Source organism: Haematobia irritans, chromosome 5 (genome assembly GCF_050003625.1).
Source record: "Haematobia irritans isolate KBUSLIRL chromosome 5, ASM5000362v1, whole genome shotgun sequence".
NCBI lineage: Eukaryota > Metazoa > Arthropoda > Insecta > Diptera > Muscidae > Haematobia > Haematobia irritans.
In genome coordinates, this window is record NC_134401.1 from 140,752,495 (window position 1) to 140,764,968 (window position 12,474).

The 12,474-nt window shown below is 24.5% G+C and overlaps 1 protein-coding gene across 6 annotated transcripts in view; it reads right to left on the reverse strand.

The window, feature by feature from the left end:
• The window catches only part of Ance-5, a 29,619-nt gene extending 17,406 nt beyond the window's left edge, over positions 1 to 12,213 (reverse strand). The window contains exons 1-2 of one of the 6 annotated variants that reach the window (XM_075310709.1): positions 12,128 to 12,213; positions 8,177 to 8,317 (exon numbers count right to left, since the gene is read on the reverse strand). In XM_075310709.1, the coding sequence (XP_075166824.1) occupies positions 8,177 to 8,212 (36 nt within the window). In that variant the 5' untranslated portion in view covers positions 8,213 to 8,317; positions 12,128 to 12,213. Of the gene's footprint in view, positions 1 to 8,176; positions 8,318 to 8,424; positions 8,592 to 11,952; positions 11,979 to 12,127 lie in introns of those variants that run through there. The other 5 variants (XM_075310712.1, XM_075310714.1, XM_075310708.1 and 2 more) reach the window with 5 other exon arrangements.
• Between the last annotated feature and the right edge of the window lie 261 nt (positions 12,214 to 12,474).

The following is a 12,474-nucleotide window of genomic DNA, read 5'->3' on the forward strand; positions in this document are numbered from 1 at the left end:
GTCAAATTTTGGAACATCGGGCAACACATATATAAATATTAAAGATTTTTATTTTTAAATAAAAAACTTACTGAAGTGAAACTATATATTAAAAAAATATATATATTTTTATATTATTGTTTGAATTGCTTAACATTGCATAAAAATGTTTTTTTTTTTAATTTTATTTTTATACAAGACTGAATTCATTATGATTTTGTTGTTGAAAGGCATAGTTGTGTTAATTTTCAGTTCTTTATATGAAATAAATATTTTTGTTTTTAATCAAAAAATTATTTTTGTTTTAAATAATATTATTAACATTGCAGATTTTTTTACGATTTTTAAAATGGAAGTGACGATTATGACGTTTTTTTTTTCGAAAAAAAAGTGACGATTGTTCTTGAAATTTTATTGGCAGCCTTGGCTTGGAATAAAGACATTCCAAAAAGTGCAAGAGTTTATCTATGCACAAAAAGGTCACACTGGAAAGAGCCAAGGAGTTGCTTCGCTTGCACGAAAGTGACTAGTTACCGAATTTGGGTTTCTCCGATGACAAGCCATTCAAAATTGAGCAGTTTGTGAACAAAATTATGGCGTTTACTTGCCAAATATGTCAGCTGAAAATTTACCCCTGGGATTGGCCATGTAAATGTGTGGGCAACCGTAAAGGCCAATGGTCGCTTTCGGCCGTGGGGTTAAAATAAATGCCGAATATTATCGTGTAAATGTCCAAAAACAATACTGAAGCCCTAAACAGGCATACATTTTGGTTCAAAAATGGATCAGCACGCGTCAAGGTGGTTCCTTCCTTGGCTTAGAAATTCGGATCTCAATCCGTTGGACTTTTGCTTCTGGGGTATTTTGGAGAGTAAGGTTGTCTATAAAAGGGGCCAACGTCGTTCAACTCAAGAAGGAGCTTCGCCGGGAATGTGCAAAAATTCCGACGAGTCACTTATATGCAGCATGTAATGTAGTTGTCGGCTGTGTCAAGGCCATAATTCGTGCCAGATTTAGCCATTTCGAACAAATCTAAACTGATTTTAAAATTTCAAGTTATTTCCGACAAAAGATAACTTTTTTAAAATACATATCAGCCAGTCTGTACTAAATATCTTTTGGTTTAGCTTTTAAAAAATTGATCATGATCTGATAGGCGAACCTCTAACAAAGAGACGTATTTTGGTTACTCTGGAGTAAGCAACGCTCAAAGGTATTTTACTAGAGGCGTATCCTCAGAGGATGATCTATCACTTTAACCTTGGAATATTACTGCTTAGCATGCCACCTTGCCTAGAAGAGGTCATGGGTTCAATCAAAAGCTTCGTCGGAAGTCCAAATTTTTTTTGGACAAATTCATCATCTGTGGTATCGCAGTAGTCTAAGTGAGCCTGAAATAACGGGTTTCCACTATATTTAACCTCTGACGAAGCAACTTTAGAGCAAGCAATGTTTAGAGGTATTTCAATAGAGGCACCCTTCAGGTTTCAAGTTTTATGACATTACCATAGAATAATTTCTGCTTAGCATGTTCACCTTGCGTAGAAAGTATCATGCGTGCAATTAAAGCTTCTTCCGAGAACCAAAAGTTTTTTTCAGCAGTGGTTTATCTTCTCTCTGTAATGTTGATGCAATTTCTAAGAATTTCACTGTCTCTCAATTTGGTTTCACACATAGTGTGATACCCCATTTAGACTCGGCTAAAAAAGGAAGCCTCATTAAGTTTTAAGGTAGAATCAGGCAAGACTCAGTGATAAGATGAGACGATGATAATCATATATAATTTTTCCGTTAATCATTTTAAATAATGACAATTAATTTGTTTCTTATCAACTCGACTGATTTCCATTAGAACTCTCTATTTACAACATAACCATTCGAATGCTTTTAAAAGAATTGTAGAAAGACAAAAATGTTCTCCTACAATCCGAACTAAGAGAATAATACCAAGTAGGTCTAAATATGATCTAGAAATAGGGATGATCTTCTTGCAGTCCGAATTACACGAATCAGCTCCATGGCAGGTTGTGAAAAGCTACGAGAGCAGTGCGGAACCAGCCAACAAGCTCATTCGAGTAAGCCTTACCTAATATAGACCTGCAAACCAACGTCTTCTATATGTGAGTTTACTGTAATCCCAACTATTTTCTGTCCAAATACATTTTCCACTCAATTGTTTTCGCAAATTCCAAATGAAAATTAATTTCTATTTCCAAATCCAATTAAGTTGGTCATTTAGAGTAATTTCTGGAACCTCCTTTGCAGCCTTTGAACAATTTCATTACAAAAAATCAATGTATGCACATCTAATCGATTTTACATTATCCCATCCCTTCAACATGGCCCTGAATTGAGAGGCTATTACCTATCAAAGAATTGATTGCGTTAGACACCAAAACAAATCATTTCCACACCAATGCCAGTAAGTCATTCTGTTGTAGACAGACACATTATCTTGGCACTACTCCATCGCTAACCCCTTTTGGCCACTGGCTTATAAATCCTTCCGCGTAGTGCTTTAGTTACTGTGGAAGAGAAAATGACTGACTAGTTTACGCATATCATCAACACCCAAATCGAAATTTATTGCAAACCATCAAGACAGTCAAGGGCAGTGTGGCCAGTATTTTTCTAGCTCTTGTCCCCAAATTATAATGTTTTCGTTCCCAAAAATCCCCAATTTAAACTTAAATTCCTGACAAAAATCCCCAATACATTTTTGACAAGTTAAAAAAATAAAGCAAAATCAGTAATAATTTAAAAATTAAAATTTTATCAAACCCAACAAGCTGTAACCAGATCAAAATTTCAAACCAAAACACCATGAGAATGGAGGTATAAACAAGGGAATTTCGGCCTTGTATTTATGAACGAATATTTACTTCTAAATATTCAAGTAGTAAAAGTAGGTGGTAGACACGTTGCCAAAGTTGGTAGAATTCTACCAGAAATGGTATATTTTCTATAGAAATAAAATGTTGACCAAACTTTCTATAGAAATAAAAATTTTGACAACATTTCTATAGAAATAAATTGTGTGAAAATTTTCTATAGAAATAAAATTTTGACAAACTTTTATACATAGAAATAAAATCTTGACAAAATATTCTATATAGAAATAAAATTCTGACAAAATTTTCTATATAGAAATAAAATTCTGACAAAATTTTCTATATAGAAATAAAATTTTGACATAATTTTCTATAGAAATAAAATTTTGACAAAATTTTCTAAAGAAATAAAATTTTGACAAAATTTTCTATAAAAATAGAATTTTGACAAAATGTCCTATAAAAATAGAATTTTGACAAAATTTTCAATAGAAATAAAATTTTGAAAAATTTTCTATAGAAAAAAAATTTTGACAAAATTTTCTATAAAAATAGAATTTTGTGAAAATTTTCTATAGAAATAAAATTTTGACAAAATTTTCTATAGAAAAATTCTGACAAAATTTTTTAAAGAAATAAAACTTTTACAAAATTTTCTATAGAAATACAATTTTGACAAAATTTTCTATAGAAATAAAATTTTGACATTTTCTATAAAAATAGTATTTCGACAGAATGTCCTAAAGAAATAAAATTTTGTGAAAATTTTCTATAGAAATAAAACTTGGACATAATTTTCTATAGAAATAAAATTTTGACAAAATTTTCTATAGAAATAAAATTTTGACAACATTTTCTATAAAAATAGTATTTCGACAGAATGTCCTATAGAAATAAAATTTTGTGAAAATTTTCTATAGAAATTAAATTTTGACATAATTTTCTACAGAAATTGAATTTTGAAATTTTGACAAAATTTTCTACATAGAAATAATATTTTGACAAAATTTTATAAAGAAATACAATTTTGAGAAAAATTTTCCATAGAAATAAAATTCTGACAAAATTTTCTAAAGAAATAAAATTTTTAAAAAATTTTCTATAGAAATAAAATTTTGACATAATTTTCTATAGAAATAAAATTTTGGCAAAATTTTCTATATAGAAATAAAATTCTGACAAAATTTTCTATATAGAAATAAAATTTTTACAAATTTTTCTATATAGAAATAAAATTTTGACTTTATTTTCTACAGAAATAAAATTTTGTCAAAATTTGCTATAGAAATAATATATTGACAAAATTAATTCATAAATAAAATTTTTTACAAAATTTTCTATAGGAATAAAATGTTGACAAAATTTTCTATAGAAATAAAACTTTGACAAAATTTTGCTATAGAAATAAAATTTTGACAAAATTTTCTATAGAAATAAAATTTTGAAAAAATTTTCTATAGAAATAAAATTTTGACAAAATTTTCTATAGAAAAATTCTGACATAATTTTTTTAGAGAAATAAATTTTTTACAAAATTTTCTATAGAAATAAAATGTTGACAAAATTTTCTATAAAAATAGAATTTTGACAGAATGTCCTATAGAAATAAAATTTTGTGAAAATTTTCTATAGAAATAAAGTTTTGACCAAATTTTCTATAGAAATAAAATTTTGACAAAATTTTCTATATAGAAATTCAATTTTGACAAAATTTTCTATAGAAATAAAATTCTGACAAAATCTTCTAAAGAAATAAAATTTTGACAAAATTTTCTATATAGAAATGAAATTTGTAAAAAATTTTCTATATAGAAAAAAATTTTTGTCCAAATTTCCTATTGAAATAAAATTTTGACATAATTTCCTATTGAAATAGAATTTTGACATAATTATCTATAGAAATAAAATTTTGCCAAAATTTTCTCTAGAAATAAAATGTTGACAAAATTTTCTATAAAAATAGAATTTTGACATAATGTTCTATAGAAATAAAATTTTGTGAAAGTTTTCTATAGAAATAAAATTTTGACATAATTTTCTACAGAAATTGAATTTTGGCAAAATTTCTTATAGAAATAGAATTTTGACAAAATGTTTGACAGAATGCCCTATAGAAATAAAATTTTGTGAAAGTTTTCTATAGAAATAAAATTTTGACATAATTTTCTACAGAAATTGAATTTTGGCAAAATTTCTTATAGAAATAGAATTTTGACAAAATGTTCTATAGAAATAAAATTTTGACAAAATTTTCTACAGAAATAAAATTTTGACAAGATTTTCTCTAAAAAAAAATTGACAAAATTTTCTACAGAAATAAAATTTTGACAAAATTTTCTATAGAAATAAAATTTTGACATAATTTTCTATAGAAATAAAATTTTGTAAAAATTTTCTTTAGAAACAAAAGTCTGACAAAATTTTCTAAAGAAATAAAATTTTTTTTTTGTTTTTTGATCTCAGCTTAAAGCCATGCATTGACTAAACTACAAGTGTAGCTTAACCAACAGAGGAAAAGTATGCTTGTCAAATTTATTTGGGCAAAGCCCTATAGACTGCAAGATGGTTGGATGTACAGCTGTTTCGGAATTACCACATTCCTCATCAGCATCCTCTACTTGCAGCAAAACTATCAACCAATTATCAGAATAAATTCGGGTAATTCACTCAACCCAACGTGAGCTACACTTGAACCTCCCGAAAAAGGGTTTGATAGTCGGCTACTGCCTAAACAAATTTGCCAGCATATCTCTTTTCCTTTGCCAAACTCAAATCATCGATTTGTATGTATTTGGCTGGGTTTGTTTTTTGAGCGTGCTTCCTCTATCTTCATTCGTTTTGTTTGTTATTGTTGGCTTCTCTTCAATCGTTATTGTTGTTTTTTTTTTTGTTTTTTGATCTCAGCTTAAAGCCATGCATTGACTAAACTACAAGTGTAGCTTAACCAACAGAGGAAAAGTATGCTTGTCAAATTTATTTGGGCAAAGCCCTATAGACTGCAAGATGGTTGGATGTACAGCTGTTTCGGAATTACCACATTCCTCATCAGCATCCTCTACTTGCAGCAAAACTATCAACCAATTATCAGAATAAATTCGGGTAATTCACTCAACCCAACGTGAACTACACTTGAACCTCCGTAGCCGACTATCAAACCCTTTTTCGGGAGGTTCAAGTGTAGTTCACGTTGGGTTGAGTGAATTACCCGAATTTATTCTGATAATTGGTTGATAGTTTTGCTGCAAGTAGAGGATGCTGATGAGGAATGTGGTAATTCCGAAACAGCTGTACATCCAACCATCTTGCAGTCTATAGGGCTTTGCCCAAATAAATTTGACAAGCATACTTTTCCTCTGTTGGTTAAGCTACACTTGTAGTTTAGTCAATGCATGGCTTTAAGCTGAGATCAAAAAACAAAAAAAAAAAAAACAGAAATAAAATTCTGACAAAATTTTCTAAAGAAATAAAATTTTGACAAAATTTTATACATAGAAATAAAATTTTGACAAAATTTTCTATATAGAAATGAAATTTTTAAAAAATTTTCTATATAGAAAAAAATTTTTGTCAAAATTTCCTATTGAAATAAAATTTTGACATAATTTCCTATTGTAATAGAATTTTGACATAATTATCTATAGAAATAAAATTTTGCCAAAATTTTCTCTAGAAATAAAACTGTGACAACATTTTCTATAGAAATAAAATGTTGACAAAATTTTCTATAAAAATAGAATTTTGACATAATGTCCTATAGAAATAAAATTTTGTGAAAGTTTTCTATAGAAATAAAATTTTGACATAATTTTCTACAGAAATTGAATTTTGGCAAAATTTTTTATAGAAATAGAATTTTGACAAAATGTTTGACAGAATGTCCTATAGAAATAAAATTTTGTGAAAGTTTTCTATAGGAATAAAATTTTGACATAATTTTCTACAGAAATTGAATTTTGGCAAAATTTATTATAGAAATAGAATTTTGACAAAATGTTCTATAGAAATAAAATTTTGACAAAATTTTCTACAGAAATAAAATTTTGACAAGATTTTCTCTAAAAAAAAATTGACAAAATTTTCTACAGAAATAAAATTTTGACAAAATTTTCTATAGAAATAAAATTTTGACATAATTTTCTATAGAAATCAAATTTTCTAATTATACAATTTTGTAAAATTTTTCTTTAGAAATAAAAGTCTGACAAAATTTTCTAAAGAACTAAAATTTTGACAAAATTTTCTATAGAAATAAAATTTTGAAAAAATTTTCTATAGAAATAAAATTTTGGGAAAATTTTCTATAGAAATAAAATTTTGACAAAATTTTCGATAGAAATAAAATTTTGACAAAATTTTCTATAAAAATAGAATTTTGTGAAAATTTTCTATAGAAATAAAATTTTGACATAATTTTTATAGAAATAAAATTTTGACAATATTTTCTGTAGAAAAAAATTCTGACAAAATTTTCGAAAGAAATAAAATATTTAAAAAAGTTTCTATAGAAATAAAATTTTGACAAAATTTTCTATAGAAACAAAATTTTGACAAAATTTTCGATAGAAATAAAATTTTGACAAAATTTTCTATAAAAATAGTATTTCGACAGAATGTCCTACAACATAGACATAAAATTTTGTGAAAATTTTCTATAGAAATAAAATTTTGACATAATTTTCTACAGAAATTGGATTTTGACAAAATTTCCTATAGAAATAGAATTTTGACCAAATTTTCTATAGAAATAAACTTTTGTTAAAAAAGTTTAAACCGATGTTTCGAAAAAAAAATTCCAACAAAAATCACCAATTTTATGAAAATTCTCCAGCCCCAAGTCCCCAACTCAGAAATTTCGTCCTCATTCGCAGAAAATATCCCCAATTTGGGGAAAAAAAATCCCCAATACTGGCAACACTGCACAAGGGTACGTAAAGAGTTCACAAAACGAAGTGGTGGCTTTGAAACCGGAAGAAGAATATAAAAAGGAATTTGTATAAATAAACATTTCCGGTTAGATTGGGGTTGTGGTGGTTGATCTATGTGTCTGATATTTGTGTCGATTGTGAGATATCGGGTCAGAGAATATTTTCCTTGGTTTTTAATTTATCTTTACCCTTCATCTGACACAGAAATGTCGTTTTTTTCCTTAGGCCAATATTTTTTCTTCCAGAAGTTTTTTATTCCTCTTTCTTTTGAGACCGAAGCATGGTCTTAGTACAATATTTTTTCTTCCTGAAAATTTTCTTCTTTCTTTTGAGACCTAGACAAGGGTAGTTTTCGATGGTAATGACATTTTGTAAAATGATAATGAATGAAGTACATAAATCAGTGGTGTATGATAGTTTTTTTCTTTAAATGAAACTTACCAATATTTTCAAAATTATCATTTTCGATTTCTTCATTTTTTTTGGTGGTGGTTTACTCTTTTGCAAAGATTTAGTTATTTGTGTTGTACTTGGAATTTTAGGTAGAAAAAAATATTTTAATATTTTTGTTAAATTTATTTACTATTAGTGACGAAATTCAAAATTAAAAGGTCAACATTGGATTAATAATTTTTTTTAAAAGTCATGTAAGAAATGTCTTAAATATGACGGAATTGATAGCATCATACCATAGGCCAACGATATTGATTTTATTTCACAACAAAATTTTTAATGGCATTATTCACATATTTCAATAGCACACCTTTGGATTAATAGTCATATACATCGTTATCTTAATTTCATAGACTTGGCGGAGAAGGCGGATTTTAAAGGATAAGATTTGTTATTTTATTATCTAAAGAAAAGTATAATTTCTGAATCACAGTGCACAGAATTAAAATCTTGACAAAATTTTGATAAAATTCTCTATAGATATGAAATTTCAACTAAATTTTCTATGGAAATAAAATTTTGACAAAATTCTCTATAGAAATCAAATATTGATAAAATTTTCTATTGAAATAAAATGTTGACAAAAATTTTCTGTTGAAATAAAATGTTGACAAAAATTTTCTATAGAAATAAAATTTTGATAAAATTTTTTATAGAAATAAAATTTTGATAATTTTTTTTATAAAAATAAAATTTTGACAAAAATTTTCTATAGAAATAAAATCTTGACAAAATTTTTTGAAATAAAATTTTGACAATATTTTCTGTAGAAATAAAATTTTGACGCGATTTTCTATAGAAATAAAATTTTTACAATATTTTCTATAGAAATAACATTTTCAAAATTTTCTATAGAAATGAAATTTTTACAAAATTTTCTATAGAAATAAAATTTTGATTAAATGTTCTATAGTAATAAAATTTTGACAAAATTTTCTATGGAAAATTTTTTTTTTTTTTTAATCTTCCATAAAAAAACAACTTTGACAAATTTTCCTTCACAAATAAAATTTTCTTCAGTAATAAAATTTTTACAAAATAATTAAATAAAATTTTGACAAAATTTTCTGTAGCAACAAAATTTTGATGTAATTTTTAATAGAAATACAATTTTTACAAAATTTTCTATTGAAATAAAATTTTGACAAAAATTTCTATAGAAATAAAATTTTGACAACATTTTCTATAGAACTAATGTTTTGCCAAACTTTTCTATGGAAATAAAATTTTGACAAAATTGTCTAAAGAAATAAAATTTTAACAACATTTTCTACAGAACGTTTTTTTGACAAAATTTTCTATAGAAATAAAATTTTGATAAAATTTTCTATAAAAATAAAATTTTGATAAAATTCTCTACACATATAAAATTTTGACAAAATTTTCTATAGAAATAAAATTTGGCAAAATTTTCTATAGGAATACAATTTTGACAAAATTTTCTATCGAAATAAAATTTTGACACAATTTGCTTTAGAAATAAAATTTTGACAACATTTTCTACAGAACGATTTTTTGACAAAATTTTCTATTGAAATAAAATTTTTTATAAAAATTTTGATAACATTTCTATACATAAAAAATTTTGAAAAAATGTTCTTTAGAAATAAAATTTTACAAAATTTTCTGTAGGAATAAAATTTTGACAAAATTTTCTACAGAAATAAAATTTTAACAAAATTTTCTATAAAAATAAAATTTTGACAAAATGTTCTATAAAAATAAAATTTTGACAAAATTTTTTATAAAAATAAACTTTTGATAAAATTTTCTATAGAAATAAAATCTTGACAAAATTCGTTGTATATATAAAATTTTGACAAAATTTTATATAAAAATAAAATCTTGACAAAATTTTCTATAAAAATAAAATCTTGGCAAATTTTTTTTTTTAAATAAAATTTTGACAATATTTTCTGTAGAAATAAAATCTTGACAAAATTTTTTTTGGAAATAAAATTTTGACAATATTTTCTGTAGAAATAAAATTTTCACACCATTTTCTATAGAAATAAAATTTTTACAATATTTTCTATAGAAATATCATTTTTACAAAATTTTCTATAGCAATAAAATTTTTAAAAAATTTTCTATAGAAATAAAATTTTATATAGAAATAAAATTGTGATCAAATGTTCTATAGTAATAAAATGTTTACCAAATTTTTTATGGATATAAAATTTTGACAAAATTTTCTATGGAAATAAAAATCTTCTATAGAAAAACAATTTTGACAAATTTTCCTTTACAAATAAAATTTTCTTCAGTAATAAATTTTTTACAAAATAAATAAATAAAATTTTGAAAAAATCTTCTATAGAGAAACAATTTCGACAAATTTTCCTTTACAAATAAAATTTTCTTCAGTAATAAAATTTTTACAAAATAAATAAATAAAATTTTGACACAATTTTCTGTAGCAACAAAATTTTGATGTAATTTTTAATAGAAATACAATTTTTACAAAATTTTCTATTGAAATAAAAGCAACATTCTTTATAGAAATAAAATTTTGATAAAATTTTCTACAAAAATAAAATTTTAATAAAATTCTGACAAAATTTTTTGTAGAAATAAAATTTGGCAAAATTTTCTATAGGAATAAAATTTTGACAAAATTTTCTATAGAAATAAAATTTTGACAAATTTTCTATAGAAATAAAATTTTGACACAATTTTCTTTAGAAATGAAGTTTTGACAACATTTTCTACAGAACGATTTTTTGACAAAATTTTCTATTGAAATAAAATTTTCTATAAAAATTTTGATAAAATTTCTATACATATAAAATTTTGAAAAATGTTCTTTAGAAATAAAATTTTACAAAATTTTCTGTAGAAAAAAAATGTTGACAAAATTTTCTATAGAAATAAAATTTGGCAAAATTTTCTATAGAAATAAAATTTTGACAAAAGTTTCTATAGAGTAAAATTGTGACAAAATTTTTGGAAAAAAATAAACTTTTGATAAAATTTTCTATAGAAATAAAATTTTAACAAAATTTTCTATAGTAGTAAAATTTTGACAAAATTGTCTATAGAAATAATTTTTGGTTTGTTTTTATTGTTGGTTAGTTCTTCAATCATATTTGTTGTTTTGATCTCAGCTTAAAACCATTGCGTTGACTAAACTACAAGAGAAACTTAACCAACAGAGGAAATCATAAATTTATTTGGGCAAAGCCCTATAGATTGCAAGCTAGTTGGATGGACGCACGTTTCGGAATTACCACATGCCTCGTCAGCATCTTCTACTTGTAGGAAAACTATCAACCAATTATCAGAATAAATCCGGGTAATTTACTAAACCCGAAGTGAACTTCCTTCCGAAAAAAAGGTTTATGATAGTCGACTTTCTATCGAAATCTAATTTTGACAAAATTTTCTATAGAAATCAAATTTTGACAAAGTTTTCTATAGAAATCAAATTTTGACAACATTTTCTATGGAAATCAAATTTTGACAAAATTTTCTATAGAAATAAAGTTTTGATAAAATTTTTTATGGAAATAAATTTTTGACCAAATTTTTCATAGAAATTAAATTTTTGATAAAATTTTTCATAGAAATGAAATTTTTGATAAAATTTTCTATAGAAATAAAATTTTGTATATATATATATATATATATATATATATATATATATATATATATATATATATATATATATATATATATATATATATATATATATATATATATATATATATATATATATATATATATATATATATATATATATATATATATATATATATATTCACACAAATCTCATAACGTTCTTGAGAGTGAATTGAGCTTGAGTTGAAGACACTCTAGTTTTATGTAAATTTAATTGTTTATGTATTTTTTTAAGCGCTCAGCCATTATCGCACTTCTCACTTCCTACGTATAATGACCTTGATCCAGGTCAATGGGATTTTTTTTTTTATCACGCACCATACATTTTCTTTATAATTTAAATATTTAATTTAAATTTACTTAATTCCGTATGTTATGCGAACGACAACTTAAACAAGACTAAAATTTTAATATAATTCTTAAGATATGGGGATAAATGTTTTTGCAGCTTTGATATGGATGAATAAATGCGGCTTATCAAGGCTCTCTGCCATTCTATACCATTGGTATAGTCAATCATATTTTGTTTTATAAACAAAACGACAAAAAAAAAACAAAAACATTCTTAGAAATTGTAGACTTTTTATTTCTTCACCCATATACGATAAAGCGTGGAAGTAAATGAATAGAAATTCCGAGAGAAAACAATACTTTTAAGGATTTTT